The following is a 19,819-nucleotide window of genomic DNA, read 5'->3' as shown; positions in this document are numbered from 1 at the left end:
ATGCCCATGTCCAACACGTGTCTCCAGATTTGGTGAATGCCAAACAAGAATATCTCCGAGAACCTTAAATCCCAAGCAACATCTTCCCAGTGCTGATAAAGGTTGGAATGCACACAATCAGAGCACAGGCTCCCACTGCAGGGAGAAAAAACAAAAGGCTCCCGTACAAACAGCCTCACGTACACAGACCGTCTATCACTGTATTAGCTCATACAATGGCTCAGCCGAGAAACATTGCACTACGCCCAGTAAATGTACAGCTAAAGCCAAAAAGCCAACCGGAAACTAGATTATGTCTGGAAAAAAGGGGTTCCAGCTTTTGTTAGGCAACAAACAGGGATGGAATAAAACAAAAAGCACCAGTGCTTTAGAAAGGCATTTCCTGCCTGTAGCACGGTGGGTTTTCGTGTTCTCCCTGAGGATGTGCGCAGCCCCTCTGCCGTGCTGAACTTCAGTATGATTCCCTGCTTCGCAGCATCAGCACCGGAGGGAGGGTGTCCCTCTCTGAGCAGCCACAAGCTGGGGCTGCTCACCCAGAGAGATGGGGTGCTCTTTGGGCTCTCCTCCCATTCAGGCATGCAGCTGCCCAGAGGCTCTGTATCCACATGCAGCTGGGAGAGGGCCAGTGAGCAGTGCCTCTGGGACACCACCCAAGAACAGGGGAGTCAGACGCCCCTTCAACCCTCATGTCTTTGTAACAGGTCACTGCGACCCTGCCCAGGTCATCTGGAAGGGATTTGTTCTCACACTAAGTGGCTGCATCACTGTGGGACAAGCAGATGACAAGGAGGGCAGGGGAGTACCAGGCTGAAATGTGCCTCCAGCAGCTGCTTCAGGCTGGATGGTGCAGCAGGAGCCACACAGCCCTGCTTATACTGGCCCAGGGATGAAAACAGAGTGCCAAGGGCACCTCCTTTCCCATTTGGCTAAAAATACTTCCCAAACCTCATTATTGGCAGCCTGGTTTCAGCAGGACCTGGAAATGCTGACACAGCTGATTTTTGCTCTGCTGTCTCTGGCAATCCTTGTTCTTTCCTTCCTCAAGTGGAGAATACATCTCGTCATGAAAGAAGGTTGTAGCTCTCCCTTATTTACAGGGCAGAGCCAACACACAGACCAGAGTCCAGGAGACAGCAGCCACTGCAGAAACACAGCCATGTCTTTGCTCCCACCTCTAGCAGAAGAGGATCAAGAAGTTAAAAGGATCCACTGAATTGCAGAAACTTGAAAGGGTTCATACCAACTTCAAGGAGCCAAGGATCAAATACTGGTCATGCTGTCAAGACCAGTTGCTCTCTAATGTATCAGAGGTGAAGTACCAGTGCTGGCTTCTTGTGACTGTACTTTGGAGTAGCACTCTTTAAATCTGAGGTGACTTACTGCCGTCTCCTGCTGAGGGGTTAGTGTCACATCCTGGCAGGGTGCTGCAGGATGCTTGCATTAATGTTTGTGTACTTCTTTGAAGCTGTGAACACCTGTCTACATTGCAAAGTATTTTATTAAGTTACCTGGCTAGCCAGAGGACAGGAAAGAGGAAATCAGGAGAGATCTAACAGCACCTTCCTCCTGCATTGGTGCCACATTGGCATGACCAATATAAACCTGCTTCTGCATTTGGCACATGTTAAAATGGTAGGGAAGGTTCACCCACCCACACTCCCCAGGCAAGCACCAAGGGAGCATCACAAGAGGACAAAGCTGCCACTGCTCATGACAGCAGGCACTGCAGGAACAGAGGGGAGTGGAGAGATGGACACATAGAGACCAAATGACACAGGGGAGCATGGGGGATGCAGGATGAGCTACTTGCCTGGGGATAGCTGGAGGGAGAACATACTTGAATGCATCAAGCGTGACACGGGAAAAACACATTGCAACTCCCAAGCTGCAGCAGATGCCTGGGAGTCTTTTTGGCTGGGACCTCATGCCTGAGCACGAGGCATTACCTTGTCTGGCACTAAGCTTGTTATAAGAGACACACTCGCATAGCAAAGTTTGGGCTCTAACCCTCTTGCTCCTGCTGAGTACTTGAATCTCCTCTCTGCTCCAAGTCCCCATCACCTTCTGCACAGAAGTAGAAAGCCTCCCCCTCCTCTGCTTTCTTTTGTTCTGTCTGCAAACAATGCCACCAGCTCCATGGGGAAGCAGCACAATGAACAAGAAAAAACGAGAATAAGAATAGTTCTGCCCCCAAGGCTCCTTTCCTACAATTACAGATCAGAAAATAACATCTATGTTCTGTAGCACTGCTAGAAGCAGTCTTGGGAAAAAGCACACACACACATGTACACACACAGATGTGTAGAAAGACTGCATACATCTGAAGAGTGCAAGCTAACAGCCACATGCTCAGGTGGGCCACAACGAAAGAAATCAGACATGTAGCCAAAATGGAGAGGGTAGCCACATGACAAGGTGAGCAGAGGTACTTTGAGAACATGTCCAGACAGCACCAACTAGTGCAAGTGGTGCAATGCTCACATACATAGTTCTAGTTCCTGGCATGCCAAGGCTGATATCATTCACATTCACCCCAAAGACAACTTTCAGCATCCAACTCTGTGACACCATACTCTCTGCTAGCTGCCAAGCATGTGTAGATGGCAGCTTTCCATGTGTAAGTTCTTCTCTGAGCTTTCTAAACATCTCAATCTTCATTTCCATGAAGATCTAAAGATACCCCTCACCCCACCTTGAACCAGGTCGTTCCCCATGGCTGCACAGTGCTGGAGCTCAGCAGCCCAAGCAGCAACGTGGGGACATCAAACGGGATCAGTCACGTAACTGAGCCCTCCCTGGCCATGTCCCTCCATGCCACATGCCTGTCCCTGCTGCATCCCACTTTATCGCTGCCTGGGACAGGCTCCCTACAGAGCTCTCAAATGCAAAGCCACCACTGCTCATTTGAAGCGAGCAGCTGTGCACGAGGTACCTGCAGCCCTGCCGTCACCTGGCACGAGAACATACGTTTCAAGGAAATTTTCCACACATTGAGGATGTTTTCTGAACACCAGCTTTCCAACCCAGCTGCTCGTGACTCAGGCCAGTTGGCAGAGCCAGAAGGCTGCTTTGTGCCTTAGGTAATAACAATTTAACAAGGTAACAATCTCTTTAGCCACAAATGAAATGGAAATGGGAAATGTCCTGTGCAGATAAGCTGCTGCCTGGATTATGTCCCCTGCCCAAATATAAACTCCTCTGATCTTTGATCCCTGTGCATACACACATGCACACACAGCCAAGCTGTGGCTCTGCACCTCCCAAGCCTCACCTCATTTGTCATCTTTCATCACTGCCCTCCGGTCACTTCTAGTACACTCATCTGGCCTGTGTCAGGCACCACTGCCTGACAAGCCATACCAGGCAGATGCCTCGCTGTCAGCAGCAAGGACATGCAAGCATCACCCAGCCACCTTGCCCGATACTCCCTTGCCACTCACAAACCCCTCACTTGCCAGTTACTTGTGCACAGGCTGCCACTCACCTGCCAGCTGCCTGTCCCAGAGGACACACTCACATGCTTGGCCACGCATGCAGCACTTGTCACCTTCACCTGCACTGCCCCTCCTCCTCTGCCATCACCTCCCCTCTGCCCCAGCCATGGCCACAAGCCCCCCCAGGCCACATGTGTCCCCTTCAGGTGATCCCATGCCCACCGCTGGAAGGAAGATGATGCAAGGTTTAGGCGGCTGCTTTACCGGACAGGATGGTTCGCTGTGTCTGGGTCGAGGGCGGTGACCACCCCCACGACAGAGCCAATGTCCACATCCTCCTGGACCTCCATCAGGTTGGAGGGGGGCCGGAACTCAGGGGGCTCGTCGACGTCCAGCACCGAGACTCGCACAATGGTCTGGTCCCGGAAGGTGCCCAGGTCCACGAACCGTGGGTCCACAAACTTATTGAGGGCCTCCACCACGACAGTGTGCATTTTTTTCGACTCATAGTCAAGAGGCTGGGGCAACAGGAGAGGGTTAGCCATACCCAGACTGAGAAGTCCCCCTGCTACCCTTCCTTCACCAGAGACATCAGGGGCAGCACTAAAGCCACTTGCTCCCCAGGCAGCAACCTCCACGGGAGGCTGGGAGCTCTTGCACCCATGCTCTGGCCTCCCACCAGCAGCACCCACACCGAGGGGGCCAGAAGAGGAAGACTCCAGTCCGCTCCTCACAGGGCCCCCAACCAGGCTGCACAGGGTACAGGCAGCCAGGATTCACTTGAAAGACAGCACACTGTGTGCTGCAAGTGAGCGGGTTTTGGTCATTAATCACCCTGCTATTGTTTCTACAAGGGAGGTGAGCTGAATGCAGACGCCTTGGTGAACAATGATTCTTTCTTGCCTGCATCAAGTGTTTGCTTCATTGTTTTTGCAACCAAAAGCAGATACAGTCAAAGTGATGTTGGTCAGGTATAATAATTAGGTGGGGATATTTCTCCCCTAACAGGTGCTATCAATAACAGCTGTAAGCACTCGTCTCTGGGGTCCTGCGCACAGCTTCACCTATGCACAACTCACTTCTTCACTGCCACCCAGGGAGCCACCCTGTGCAGGCTCCAGCACACACTGTGCTGCTGCTCCTTTTCAGCCTTTCCTCCCAGACACAGGTCTGCGTTTTGCCATCCAGGCAGAACAGAAGCAGGTCTCTCCCTGCACCTGCAGGCACAAAAACGCAACTGCTACTGCTAGAGCAAGTGCTCAGAGGAGCATTTATTTCAACTCAAATGCAGCAGCAGGAGTCCCCAGCAGAAAGGGCCCTCCTAGAGATCTGTGCCCTCCCTACCCAAACAGCTTTTCTCATCTCTCACCTTCTGTACTGTGATGACAGCCTCTTGGGTATTGCTGTCCGTGGTGACTTTGAACATCTCCACCCCTTCCTCATCCTTCACCCGATACATCATGTCCGTGTTCTCCCCGACGTCAGAATCCTCTGCCTTCACCCTCCCGATGGCAGTGCCCACAGGGGCAGTTTCAACAATGCTGAACTGATACATCTCTGGAGGAAAAAAAAGGTACTAGGGTCACTGCTTCTGCCTTTGAACCCCTTCCAGCCTGATATGATCCTTCACATATGTCCCTGGGTGTACCCTTGGACTACAAGGGCTGCCCAAACTCTACCAGTGTCTATAGTCCAGAATGCCCTACTAGGAGAACACATACCCCAGCCAAAAACAAGGGCTGAGGGAAAATAATTGGGGAGCACTGATGTTTCAAGGTACCAGGTAAAGTAAGGGCCGATTTCACTGTATGGATACTGCCCTGCAATCAGTGTTTTCTGATTCTTTGCAATATTTACCATTTCTAACTTCCAGGAGATGCAGCTAAAGAGCTGAGCCTCCTCCAGCTGCAGCACCCTTTCTGGTCTGCCAGCCTCACACTGCTGGTCTCTGCAGCTGGTGTGCACTGCAGAGATCGCACAGCCCACTCTTCGCAGCAGGATCCTCATTTGGGGAAGACAAGACAGAGAAGACACAAGCTTGACCCACAGGCCACTAGTAGTGACTTGGAAAAGAGCTGTCCTGTCACCAGACTGCCGTGAGCTGGGCAGCATCATGGTACCTCACGTTGTGGCAGAGCGTGCCAAGCTCTGACACAGCAGCAAGGAGGGACCAGGCCAGCAGCTGACAGCCAAGTCCCTGGCCAAGCTCCCAGGAGACAGCAGCACGACAGACCAGGCTGCCTTCTCCCTCAGCACTGCTGAGAGAGGGGTCAGGAAAGGGCCAGCTCTGCTCCCCCCACCACACAGCCCTGCTCACACCCAGGACTAGCACTGGGAGCAGGGGTGCTTGTCTGGGGCCCTGGACAGGCTCAGCCAGAGCAGCTGCTGCCCCATCACCCTGCCAGGCAGGGACGCATTCAGACCCAGGCAAGGAGCTACACGTGCTACGGTACCTTGGTGCCGCCACCCTGCAAGCGGGGCTTGCTCACCCTGCAGACATGTGCCAGGCTGTGCTGGGAGCTGAGTTTCTGTCCCAACACCCACAAGGGGCCAGGACCAGGACAAGGGCCAGTGCTCACCCCCCACTGCTGTCAGCACTTACTCTGAGGGAAGCGTGGTGGGTTGTCATTGACATCGGTGACTACGATGGTGACTGTGGTGGATCCAGACAGGCCACCCAGCTGTCCCGCCATGTCCGTTGCACGGATCACCACCTCATACCGGTCCTGCGTCTCACGGTCCAGGTCAGCCACGGCTGTCCGGATCACACCTGGAAACCAGCAGGACAGCGTGAGCACAGGCAGGTCGCAGAGCGTCTGCCAAGTGACAGATGGGGTGAGGCTGGAAGAGGCTGCTGGCAATTACCTCATTCAAGCCCCAGCTTTAAACAGGATCAGCTAGATCTCTCAGCCTCTCCGCATATGGCGGATGCTCCAGTACTTCACCAGTCTTCATGGCATTTTCCTGGACTCACTCCGGTATGCCAACATCTCGCTTTTATTTGGCAGCCCAGAACCAGACACAGCACTTGAGTCGTCTCAAGTGAGATGTGCCGAGTAGAAGGGATGGGTCAACCCCCTCGACTGCTGGCGACGTTCCTCCTAGCAGCCCTAGGTGCTGTTGGCTGCCTTCGCCACAGCAGCACGTTGCTGGCAACAAACGTTTGCTGGGCCCTGGTGCAAAGGGGAGCAAACCCTTCTGCAGCCCTCACAGAGGTCACGTAAACAAAAGCTGGCTGAGGGGAGAAAAGGGCTCTGGAGAGAAGAACAAGCCCAGTGGGTTGTCAACTAAGTGGAAACACCCCTCCCGGAGCCCAGGAATGGCCACAGGCCCAACCTGATCCCAAGCAGGTCTCTGCGGCCAATTTGCAGGCACGTTGCGTGAAAGGTTCATGACTGCTGCTTCTACTGTGGGCTAGCAGTAGCTCTGACAGGGTTCAACTCAGCTCAGAGGAGGTTTGTACTGCTCTCCAGAGAGGCCAGGAGCAAGCATGAAGGACTGGTGGGGGCCAGAGGCATGGGAGCGAGAGGACTTGCCCAGATGCGGGGGCTGCATGGGGCCAGCCCCAAGGTTTGCACAGGAAGGCTGTGCTAGAGCTCGGGCTGACTCACAAAACCCCTTTGGTGCAAATCTGCAACAGCCCACTTACCCTTATCTGCTCAGGCGGGAGCCAGGCTTGCTGCAGCATTCCTAACAGAACACCGGTACTCCAAGCCCACAGTGACACCTGTGAAACCGAGCTTGGCTTGTGGCCCAAGCATGCCTGGAGGCTCCCATATTTGATTTGGAGAATGAGGGGGAGCTGTCTGCACAAAACCCCTCATTTTCCAAGGTCCTGCTGAGTTGAGACCAGAAATTATATACATGCTCTGTGTCAGGGGGTGAGAATGCACTAGGGACCATAAAGCTTAACAAAATGTATGGTATGTTAGTACTTTTTATAAAAATGAAGTATCTTAAAAAAAAGTGTTTATAGATACCAGTAGTCATCTGGGCTTGGTGGAAATGACCAGAACTAAAATATATAGGAATGTAAAACAAGAAACAAAGAGTAGTAAAACCCAGAAAACACTGGCCATGGCAGAAGCTACAACTTCTTATGTCACCCAGGAGTGTTTAATTTACATGGAAATGAAGCAGAGAAAAAAAAAATATATTTTGAGAATGAAAGAAAGAAATGAGTAGAAATGAGTCTGGCCTGAGGTGGCACCAGGGGCACGCATGAGTGCATACAAGGTCATTAGCAGCACATTCACAGTCCCACTATACCACCAACACCCCAGAGCAGCTAGGAATCAGCTTAAAATCTCCTCCAGCTCAGTTTCTTAACATTCCCACAGATTTAGACATTGTTTTCTGTTTTTGTAATTACCCTCTCTTCCAGAATTTTCTATTTAACTATTAGCTTTACCCCCTACTGTGAACTGCAAATTCTATCCTTGCTTTGTTTCACCAGTAATCCTGCCCGGTGTCAGGAAAGATGCTGGAGGGGGGTTGCCTGGCTGTGCAGTGTGGGTCTCCAGTGAGGGGGTCTGACCTGGAGGGAACAAGGAACTCCTCCCTGGCCAAGCAAACGGCAGAAAGTCATCCAGTTGCTCTCAGCGACTTGCAAGACATTTGCTGACGCAACGAAGCGACCCATGACAGAGCATCACAACCATCCAAGCCACCTGGCTCAAGGCAGACACTTCTGGAAGGGAAGCCTTCAGCACAACCTGAGCACAGTGGAGGGGAGAGCTGTGGAAGCTGCAAGGAGGCAAGATGTGGCTTCAGGGACAGGCCCTGAGGCTTCCCTTCCGGGCATCAACCCTCTACAGCCAGTGGGTTGCCACAGTTTCCCCATTCATGTGTCTGCTGTGACCTTGTGCACCTCCTGACGAAGTCTGTAGGAGGACAGCTCACACCAAGGAGCCACCGGTGCCGTGGCCCAAAGGCAGTCAGAAATGCCACTGAGCTGGGAGGATGAGATTCCCCCCATCTTTGCATGACATTACAGGTGTAGCAGGAGCTGGCAACACTGTTCTGGAGACATTTCTCTCTCCCTTCTTTCTGAAACTAGCAATTATTCCAACGATTATAATTGTTAGGATTTACAATAAAAGGCATAACCACCATTCCAGATCCTTGCAGCTCCCCAGCTCTCACAGACAGGCACAACTGTCACTCAGCTTCCCCTGTCCCTCTCATTTTGGTTCTGTAATTACTTGGACTCCCACTGCCTTCAGCCCCATGAGTTCAGAGCAGGCTCTGTCTCAGCACCTCTCCAGCACTTCCAGCATCTGCCTGTTTACACACCGGGGTGACACAGCCCTGCTGTCATTCGAGCACCGAGGTCCACGCTCCCAGCCAGCATGCAGCTGAGACGCAGCACGAAGCACTGCAGAATTTCTGCCAGGCAGCATCCCAGCCTCTCCACAGCAAGACGGCAGGTGTTCACCCTGTGACGGGGCCCAAGGCCTGCACTGGCTCCCTCATTCATCCTGGGTCTGTTCAGAGGAAGCCATTTGACCAGGAGTCCCACCCCTCATCCAAAAGGGACCGAGGCAGCACAGACGAGGGAGCGATGAATGTGCCTCCAGGCACACGTCCCAGCAAGAACTGCAACCTCCCATCTGAGAGCAGGCAGGACTGGCCTTGCACAAGCACCATTTGCCCAGGGCTGCACGGGACTGGCCTCAGCTGGTCATGCTTACAGGCCTCTCCTGCCACTCCACTATGAATACAAAACCGTTATTTCTGGGCAAGCACTAGCTCATTGAAATTTAAGCAATTTGTTAATTAACGGGGTCTGAAGCATTTTATAATGAAAATGATTTATGTCAGCACAATAGTGATGAATTGGGATGAGAGGAAAAAAGCTCATGCATTCACCAAAGCTGTAATGACTTAACTGAGCTGCTCATAATGATATAGCTCATAATACGCCATGCAAGATGGGAGGAAAGTACTCAGGCACTTCCCAGAACACCTCCAAGGTCACCCATCCCAGCGGGGAGCCAGTCCAGGCCATTTGGCACGTGCAGAGCAGGGCAGACAAGCAGCCCCAGATGGCTCTGGTTCTTCTAGTGGCACGAGGCAGACAAAATCCTTGTCTTTGACAAGGGTGCAGACCGAGCAGAAACCACCTCCTGCCAAGATGCATGCTGTTTGTCCAGTCCATCCTGGCAAACTGGGGTCTGAAGCAGATGAACTGCCCCATGCCCCAGGCCTCCAAGAGCCCCAGCAGGATTGCCACTGAGAAAGCTGGTCCACCTGAAGTTGCATGAGCCACACCAGGCTACTACCTGAAGTGTCGGGCTGGTTTTGTCTTTTAGGCTGATGTACCACATACCATTTGCTAGTGGCCTTTACAAATCAGGGTCTCCAAACGTACTCCACACCAGCTCCTTGAATATGGCACTGTGTGCTGCCACAAACACCCATGAGCAGCAAATGGCATGGTGCCATCTCCTAGAGCCATAAGAGCCTTTGGTCCCAAAACCTGACCCCTAGGGACTCTGCAAGAGCAGCAGCAACTGATGGTGGCAGACCTGTTCTCAGGGTGCAGAGACAGAAGAGGCAGGGACCTCTACTGCTGTGTGTGGAACATGGAAAAGTCCTCTCTGTCATCTCCCAAGATTCACCTTCTTTCCAGCCAGAAAAACTGCCAAATTTTGTCCTTCTCAGACACTGCTAACAAAGCAAGAACAACCTCCAGCTCAGACTTATCTCCCTAATTCTTGTCAGCATCTGTTGTAGTTGAGTAATACAGACGCATGGTGACATATCCTCTGGTACAAGGCACATGTGGCTTTCCTGCATGATCCAGATTAATCAGTATAATTACCAGACAAGGGGACACTTACAGCATCACATAAATACCATCAAATCTGCTCGAATGGGAGACACTCTTTGGGTGATAAGAACAAAGCAGGACAAAGCACTCAGCAGGTAACTGCCTTCCAGGAATCCCATCATTATGGGCTTTGCTCTGCTCTTGGATACTTCTAGCTCAGATGTCCACATCCTTGGAGATCCTCTCGACCCAGCTGAGGGCAGTCAGGAGCAACATGCTCCCTGCCACAAACTGCAAAGCCAGAAAGTTGTGGAGTAAGGTACATGGAAGTATCCTCAAGAGGTCTTTGGTTCAACTACAGCTCAAAGCAGGCGGTCTCCAAAGGCAGCAGGGCCACGTCCAGTCAGGTTTTGAGTATCTCCAAGGATGGAAATGCCACATTCATGGTGGAAAGTCTTCTCCTCCTGCAATTTTTATCTTTTTACAGTGCATGCCTGAGAAGAGTCTGGGTCTGTCTCCTCTATGCCCCCTATTAGGTAGCTGGATAAAACAGATTCATTCTTCCCAGCAGCTGGGTCAGTTAAAGCAAGCAGACTCTGCCTCAGCCCAATGGTAGCAAGGCAGCTGCCAGACAGACTGCAGATTCCTCACTTGTGCCCACACCTGCCTGCAGGGACATAGAAATGTATCTGCCAAGACACAAGCGCTGCTTCAGGCACACATCCTGGAGGAAGTTAGCCCACTGCAGATGGGGTCTTAGCCCCAAGAACAAGCACTTCATCCACTACACACACAGCCCTCCTTCCTATCCTTCAGCTCAGGAGAATCTGGGAGGCAGAAGCTACAGGTGGTCTGAGCAAGGTACTGGACACAAGGTTCAGCAGGTTCATGGCTCTTCAGCAAAACCAACTAAGCAGCGAAGTTAATCGGAAGGGTGCAGCCTGTGGATTTCTAATGCAGTACCTTCTGTAGCGGACGGCCAAGTCCTTTTCAAACCAGGTGTGCCCCATAGTTGCTAGGGCAGCCACCCCAGAGACAGAGCTAGTGCCACTGTTCAGAGAGGAGCACCTAGCAGCAGCTTGCTCCTGGCTGGATCGCCCTTGCCCATGCCAGTGCAGCGGCCTGGATGGGGGCACCCGCAGTGAGCTCGGACGTAGATGGGCCAGCACAATTACCCTTCCTTTGTCTCTTCTTTTAGCAGCTAAATCCCTCATCATTTAATATTAATCCCCACTGCACGTTAGTAGATATACCCTAGTTTCCTCAAGGCAACCAAACATACAGTTTGGTCCCAAATCAACTGAAGTTCCTGCACCAGTCTCTGAAAAGCACTATTAACATTCAGTTTTGCTAATAAAAGCACCTCATAACAATATGCACGGCTTCTCTGCAGACTCCCATCACCCATGCTCAGAATCCCTTGTCCCTGTGCACAGCTCTGGTGAATAAGCTTCTGGGATGGGGCACAGACCTGTGTAAAACCCATGAGCACACAGACATGCACATACCAGTACCTGTGTTTCCAGGCTCCAAGGATCATTTGTAACAAACTGGCAAGAGCAGCAGAGAAACTTGTTCTGCCTCCCACCACCACATCACACAAATTAAACAGTTCGTCAGCCCAGTTCAGCATGCAGCATGTTGCCAGCAACAACTCCTCTCCCAGTCTACCCTTACTACCCCGGGACTAGGTCTGTGGCTGGGTCTCCAAACAAGGCAAAGCTGACAGGTAAGGACGAAACAACTAGTGACTGCACACAAATAACCATAAACTTCATCCCAGCAGGCCAGTATTTCTTGTGCTGCTCTCCCCGGCACAAGTACCTCTTAAGCCCTTGCTGGCTAAGCCTCCAAATCAGGAGGCAAGCTCTACAACTCAGGAGCTGTTTTAAGTAATCATAAATGCCAGACTACATTTCAGTTAGCCTTCTAAGTCCTTCTGCCTTTTCCCTGAATACAGCAGAATGACAGATTTTAAGAACAGCATCTTCCTTTCAATAAAAAGCAAGATTCCCATGCACTCTCCCGAGCTGACAAGCTGGGCTTTTAGGCAAGCAGCAAATATCATGAGGCCTACGACGTTACCTGCTGTGATTGTTCTGTAGCAGGCAATATCCCTGCAACGGGATGAACAAGACTGCTGGAGCCAAGGGCACCAGGTTGTACCCCCTTTCTGGGTGTCGAGTATTTTCAGGTTTCCTCCTGAGCCTGTGGGCAGGGATTGCAGGCAGCAGCGAGTCTCCAGCCATGCTGGCCAGAGAGGAGAAAGGCCATTGCAAAGAACACTCGAACAGACATGAGCAGGCAGGCACAGCTGCCTGCAAAGAGCTTTGCCCCTATAAAGGTGAATAATCTGCAGAGGTAGAGAGTGCAGGGTGATACATAGCAATATGAAAATTTGGCCTGCAAATTTAACTGCACTCTGATTTCTCCTCTCTTATAAATAGACTGGGATTCATATACTCTCTCTGCCCATCTCAGCACCTGAAAAGCATAAGTTAGAAAGATCTTGGTGAGGATGGGCTTCCTGGAGCTAGAAGAGGAACTAGCAGTAAACCTCTGGAGCCATGTCCTGCTGGGCAAAGCTGGGGCTCACAGCCCCTGCAGTCTCGAGCCTGTCCCACAACCAGTCAGCAGCCTGCTGTGAGGCGAGAGAGGGGCTCTCTGCCATCAGACTGGAGTGCTCTCACCCAGAGGCAACACCCACTACCAACAGCAGAAGTGTCTGTTTTGCAACAGAAGCGGCAAAGCACACATAGGTGCTGACTACTGTAAAAGCACAGCCTCCTCCAGCAGGAGCACAAAACAGTGCAATGCAGCTCACCTGCTACAGAGAGCAGACAAAGATCAGCTGCACTCTACCTGCAAACTGAGAATGAATGAGGAAGGCAGCACAAAGCCCAAATATGACTAATGCCTGCAGGCTCTTGCAAGGAACCTAGGGGATATTCTTAAAACTAGCACAGAAACAAAACTCCAAAGTTTGTGCATACAAAGCTCCCCACTCATACACCAAAAAAGCCATACTAGACGTTCAACACATGCAGGGTATGTTCTAGGACCTGATTTGGAGTACACAACACAAACCCACAGACAGTTTCAGTGTCTGAAACTTAGTTCTGAAAGCACAAAAGGTAATGGCTGGTGTATATGAAAAAGAAAAGCTCAAATACATCAGTTGTGCTTTTTCTTCACCATCATTCAACACTGGAAACTGGAATTATTCTCCACAGCTTTGTGGACACCAGCAAGTGCCATGCTGCAGTGCCCACTATTCCAGTGGGGACATTTATTTGCTCGTCCCCCTCCAAAACAACATCTGACACACTATGGGAATTGGGGGCTTATTGAGTGGTAGGACTTGGCATAGCATGGCATCCAGATGGTTTGGGTCCGCCTTTGAAAGGTCCATCGAATCCAAAATCCCAGCTGAATACTACAGCTAGTAACATCCAAGAAGAAGAGACAAACTACGCAACCTAGACACAGTTCATACCCTGCACCCAAGTGTGCAAATCACATGTACGTGCAACACCTATGCTGTGAAGGACACTGAAAAGAGCTGGTTGCAAAGGCAAGGAAGGAGTTGGAAGGAGTCACTGGCTTAGGTGGCGTGCAAGGGAGCACATGCATGCATGGACCTGCAAGAAAAGGTGGAGAAGGAGGTCAAAACCGAAAGGGGAAAACAAATTGTTCTTCATTACCATATATTATAAGAAATGTAACATGATAGGTTTTTATGGTTCTTTTTATGGCCATTAATAACAATGGTGGCTCTGAGAGTTACGCTGCTGCTACGGATAATTAAATCTTATACTCCGGGCAGAAGCTGGGCCACCCAGGGCAGTCAGGCCAGGATTCCCATATGGAACACTAAAAACCTATTCAAAGTGCAGAGTGGGAGCAGGATAGGATTGGCTTGGGTGGATGTGCTGGCTCCTGGCCAGTACCAAAGAGACACGATGAAACGACATCCCGCCTTGGCACCGCCAGTCCTGTACCTGCTGCCCCTAGCAGCGCATCCATGCAGGCTAGCGCTGACAGCAGGGCACGCAGCTCACACCAGGCACAAGGCCACAGGCGGTGCAGGACAGACTGCAGCCGCATCTTAAGCGGCTGGCAGGCAGAGCTGCACACCACATTCCTGGAGTCCCGGCGAGCAAGCTATGAAAGCCTATTCACAGCTCACATCACCAAAGAGTCAGCCCCAGTACCTGCTTTAGCGGTCAGATATTCTGGAAACAGACATGGTCAAGAGGGGCCAAGGACCCTTCTGCAGACTGTCAGCAGTTTTGCTTTTATGAATCACAAGCAAGTACAACAGTAAATCAACCCCTCCAGTGTATGAAACAACCAGCTTGAGAATTAAGACACAAAAAGTCAAGGAATCAAGAAGCTTGAATTCCCAGAGTGACATTAATTCTCACCACAGTCCCACAGGGCACATTTTAGTTTATGCCTTAATACAGAGCATTAACGTTGTTGCAGGAAGCTGAGCCTCTGCACATCCTGGCTTGTGCATTTTGCTCCCAGTGGTCCTTCTTCATTCTAGCAGCCAGGCTTCCACTCACACAAAGCTGTCTCAGACTAACAGGACTTCACATGCACCTGAAATTTTCAGTGTTGAGGCTATTGCTCATCCACCTTCCTCCTTGCACCCCCAATAAAACAAAGCAAATCAGGGAGAGAAGAAAGCTCAGGTGCAGCAGCTTCTACGCCAGGAGCAGGTGCAGCCCCAGGCTTGCTCTTGTGTGCTCTCCCCAGCACACCAGCCTCTGTCCAGGCACTGGCACTTTCCACCATGTAACCCAGCTCTGCTGTCAGGTGTGCTTAGTAGCCAGCCAAATTTGAGCTTTCTGCCAATGGCAGCCAGGGCTAGTGGCACAGACAGGGCTGTGACTGGCTTCACCATGCACACCACGCGGGCTTTCAGGAAGCACATGGTTTCATGCGGATGCAGAGGCTCAGGGACACATACCTTCCTTACACCAGAGCCTCCAAACAAATTTCACCGTCTACATAAAAACAGCCTTAGAAAATATCTATTAGCACAGACACAGGTCAGCCTGACAGTGACTTGGCACTTCAAGTCCAGGGGTTGATCTCAGCCTGTGTTACTGCAGTTCAGCAATAAGCGGAGGGATGACTTTGCTGTCCGGCTTTCCAGTAAGAGCTGCAGCTACCCATCCTGCTTGTCCTTTGACAATTTTTCATTAAACTGTGGGTACTTTATTGCATGCTTTGTGCCTTAAATACCTCTTATTAGCATTTGACTGTCATCCCTTCTTAAAAAGCTTCCAAGGCTCCCATTAAGGGTAATGAGAGTCACACTACTGGGAGGCAAGGAGAATATATACCCCAACATCTCCTGGTTATGGTCTACTCTAACCAGTATGTCAGAGCATCATCTGCTAGGGATTTATTACAGAGGCATTTTACAACAGGCTCTATTATAAGTTATTAAGGAATGGAGCAGCTTCTACTGTTCTTTCATTAAATATTAATAGAACATTTATAAACCGATCCTTAATTTAAAGTGTTACCTTTAATCAAAGCCCTGGTGATAACAATGCAGCCTTCGGTAAGGCCCCTCTGGTAGTACTTAAACCTTTCACACTGAAATTTTATGTGCCTGTGGGTGCAGTCCTGCTCTGGGCATAGAGCACAGAGGAGCTCTGGCTGGTGCAGGCACAGGCAGGGCACTCTGGGCTGGCAGCTACAGGTCTGGCTCCATGGTGCTGCTTGCTGCAGGCACTGCACAGAGCCAGACAGCAGCCTGCAGAGCTGTTGAGCTTCCTCTCCAACACCCAGTGCTGCCTATGGCACAAGTACCCCAGCACCAACAGCCAGCATGGAGGTGCAGGCCAGCTGGCACACAGCCACGCACTGAACACACAGGATGCATGGCCACAACCAGATACCCTGACGAACCACACAGGCTGCCCCAGCCCAGCTAGGTGCTGCTCACCTGTTTTACTGTCCACAGTAAAGTGCTGCTCGCCCTCCAGCACACTGTAGGCTACCCGGGCACTGCTCCCATATGTGGGGTCATCAGCATCAGATGCCATCACCTGCATCACAGAGGTGCCTGCAGCAGTGACAAGGAGGAAAACAAGTCAGGGAGGAGGTGAGCAGAGCAATGCAAACATCAGGGCCAGGGGCTGACAGAACAGGAGAGCAGGGGCCAACATTGATCACTCACGCACGCCAATGGAAACAAGAACAGCTGGGACTGTCATGGTTTAACTCTAGCCAGCAACTAAGCACCACACAGCCACTCGCTCACTCTCCCTCTCCCACAGTGGGACGGGGAGAGAATCAGAAGAGTAAAAGTAAGAAAACTCATGGGCTGAGATAAAGACAGTTTAATAGGTAAAGCAAAAGCTGTGCATGCAGGCAAAGCAAAACAAGGAATTGATTCACTACTGCCCATGGGCAGGCAGGTGTTCAGCCATCTCCAGGGAAGCAGGGCTCTATCCCACATAATGGTTACTTGGGAAGACAGATGCTATAATTCCGAACATCCCCCCACCCTTCCTTCTTCTTCACCCCAGCTTGATATACCGAGCATGACATATGGTATGGAATATCCCTTTGGCCAGTTTGGGTCAGCTGTCCTAGCTGTGTCCCCTCCCAGCTTCCCATGCACCTCAGCCTTCTCGCTGGCAGACCAGCACGAAGAGCTGAGAAGTCAAGGACTGTCCAGCAACAACCCAAAACATCAGTACCTTAACATTTTTTTCATCCCAAATCCAAAACATAGTCTCACACTAGCTTCTATGAAGAAAATTAACTCTATCCCAGCTGAAAACAGGACAGGGTATAAATGCAGCACTGCCTCTCCACAAAGGCCTGAGAGCCAGGACTCCAGACCCTGCTGCAGATGCCCCTTTTGTCCCGCAGAGTGGCAGGAGGAAGCAGACCTTGGGCCACCTCGGGGCTGCTGTCTAGGCAGGACCTGCTCTCCAGGAGGTCACTGGTCTGAACAGCTGGGAGCTTTTCTCCCAGCAGACTTCAGCTGGACCATGTGGGAGGGAAGGAGCTAGGGACAAGATGTTATCGCCACAGCTGCCCCTTTCCTGTCAGCACCAAGCAACACGGTTCACCTCCAGCCCGTAGAGGGACCTCCCAGCCAGGGCCTGATCCACACTGCAGCACACCTCTGCAGCAGACAGACCTGCAAAGGGACAACAGCCATGGTAGAAGAAAGGCTTTTGCTTGCCCAGAGCCAGACACAGCACCATGTCCTCATGCTCTACACGTAGCAGAGCAGGAAGACCATAAATTGCATAAAAGTCCATCAAAGGCCTGCAATTAAGTTATTGATTTTCAACACTGCCTCAAACTGGGTGCTTCACTCCAGCTGTCCCTGTGATGGCTTTAATTTGACATGATGTTCAATTTGACAAAAGCAGGACCTAGGACACAAGAATGGGTCCAGGAGCTAGGGGCTGAGATCTACAGAAACAACAAAAGGGAGGAAGGAGGGGAAGCCTAATCCTACCTACAGACACCTCTGAGAAAGAAGATGGTATGACTGAAGACCTATGAGGACAGGCTACCCAGTTCCACCTCTGGCACCAGACTTGCAGCATCCCTGCCCTGGAGGGTCAAGCACTGGCACCAGTCACCTCTCTGGTGGGATGAGGTGCAGGATGGGGAGAAGAGCCCTGAGCTGCTCATAGGAAAGATCAAACCAACTGGGAAGCTCCCTACTGCAAGGTAGTGTCAGGGCCAAATGCTGACAAGGCTGGCAGAGAAGCCAGTAATTTATAACTGACAAGATCCTTCAGCAGTGATTGCACTTAAAAGGTAGATTTTTGCTTCAGAGGTGACTCGAGGGCACAAGACCAGCCCAAACTGAAAAGGCCAGGAGAGAGCATTTCACAGCTCACACTGCTGCATCCAGCAGCTCTGCTCTGCCTCACACACCTCTTAGGGCTGCTGTGCCACCAGCTGTGGACCAGAGGTACCACACTCTGGCCCAGAAACCCTTCTGTTCCTCAGTACATCCATCCATATGCCGCAAAGACAACCTCACAGGCTGGTCTTGGCTAGACCCATGTCATGAATAACCCAGACCCAGGCTGTTGTCAGCATCTGAGTCTAGACCATTACATTCCCAAACACCAGATGTACATACAAAGTCAGAAAGCAGCCTCTGTTCCCACATCAGTAGGCAGAACGTAGCTGTAACCATCCAGATGGAGGATGAGGAGCACCAGTCCCTGATGCCTTCCTCTTCCTCTGTGACGACACCACAAGCCCACAGCTTGCAAGCAAGCCAGGCAGCCAGGGCACTTCTGCACCAGCCCAGCCTGGACTTAGGCAGGAGACAAGACAGCAGAGATAGCAATGCTGCTGCAAGCAGCTGGGATACGAACTGGACTGGGGGGAGCATGTGCGTTTCTGATCTCCTGGAAAGGGTGTTCACTTAAGAAAGTGAGCAGTTACCATGGTTGCTTTTCATTCTCCCTGGCCATCTTCTCAGAGCTGCAACTCTGCTGATAACATGAGAATCCCCCTCATCCATCTTTGGCAACAAGCTAGTTCGAGTTGACTTATTTATGCTTTGCTGTATCCAGTGAAGTTATGGTGCAATCCTGCCAGGCATGTCCAGGTTACAGGCTAGTGTTACTGTGGTATAATTTGCCTTGCAAACAACTGCTTAAGAAATACTATTGCTTCATTTCCTTTAAAGGATCTGTCCCCACCTCCTCCTCCTCCTGTCTGCCATCACACAACTCTTTCACCAGGTATGAGCCAAGGCAGATCACCCCCACACCAGCACTGCACATCCCCTTTGGCACCCTGGCATGTTCCTTTGGGAAGCTTCTGATCAGAAAGCTGAGAGGAAGGGATCAGAGAAGGGAAAGTACATGGCACCAGGGCCTCCAAGCAGCCCTCTCCCAGCTGCAGCAGAGAAGCCCTGCTAGGGATGCTGGAGGTGCCAAAGTCTGAAAATCACAAAAAGCATCACCTGCCCCTAGCAATAGGTAGGGCTCCTTCTGTGCCCAGCCTGGCAGCAACCAGCTGAGAGTCCATGCCCAGTGTCCACAGCAGCACCCACTCCTGCACCTGCACCGTGGTGCATCATCACCACAGGCAGAACCTGTTGACCTGCACAAACATCCTACACTCCAAGAACCACTTGTTCTTGGCTAGGCACCTCAGAGGCAAAGGGTTAAGAGTTCTGAAACTCACCCCTACATACATGAGCCCATCAGAGTTATTCACGTGCACCTGCCCTGCATGAAGTATAACCTGTGTCAGGACTGCATGCATGCAGACAGAGCAGGTGCCCCAAGGACTACGCCACAACCCTCCGTCTCAGCCATCTCAGTGCTGTCACCCCACAGGTGCCAGCCCAGTGATCATTACAGAGGGGCATTAGCCATTAAAAGTTTGTATCAGACTCTGCATTTCATGCTGCTTCGCCTCAGATGCGTTCACTCAATTGCATAATTCACCTACTAATCCATTCCTATCAGACAAACAGATACACTCCTTGTGTTCCAGTATTTATCTGAATGTCACAAAACTGCACCAGTGCCAGAGTCCAACAGTAAGGCAGGATCCACGCCCACCTAGAGCTGGGTTTTGCTTCTCC

General features: G+C 51.3%; 1 protein-coding gene across 1 annotated transcript in view; it reads right to left on the bottom strand.

The window, feature by feature from the left end:
- The window catches only part of CDH22 (cadherin 22), a gene marked incomplete at its 5' end in the record, with an annotated part of 55,875 nt that overhangs the window by 24,308 nt on the left and 11,748 nt on the right, over window positions 1–19,819 (bottom strand). The window contains 4 exons of the mRNA XM_082007061.1: window positions 3,699–3,952; window positions 4,804–4,991; window positions 6,037–6,204; window positions 16,178–16,297. Of these exons, the coding sequence (XP_081863187.1) occupies window positions 3,699–3,952; window positions 4,804–4,991; window positions 6,037–6,204; window positions 16,178–16,297 (730 nt within the window). The remainder of the gene's footprint in view (window positions 1–3,698; window positions 3,953–4,803; window positions 4,992–6,036; window positions 6,205–16,177; window positions 16,298–19,819) is intronic.

Source organism: Phaethon aethereus (genome assembly GCF_964289735.1).
Source record: "Phaethon aethereus genome assembly, chromosome: 16".
Classification (NCBI taxonomy): Eukaryota; Metazoa; Chordata; class Aves; order Phaethontiformes; family Phaethontidae; genus Phaethon; species Phaethon aethereus.
The sequence above is the reverse complement of the archived record's forward strand: the minus strand, read 5'-3'. Positions and strand labels throughout refer to the sequence as shown.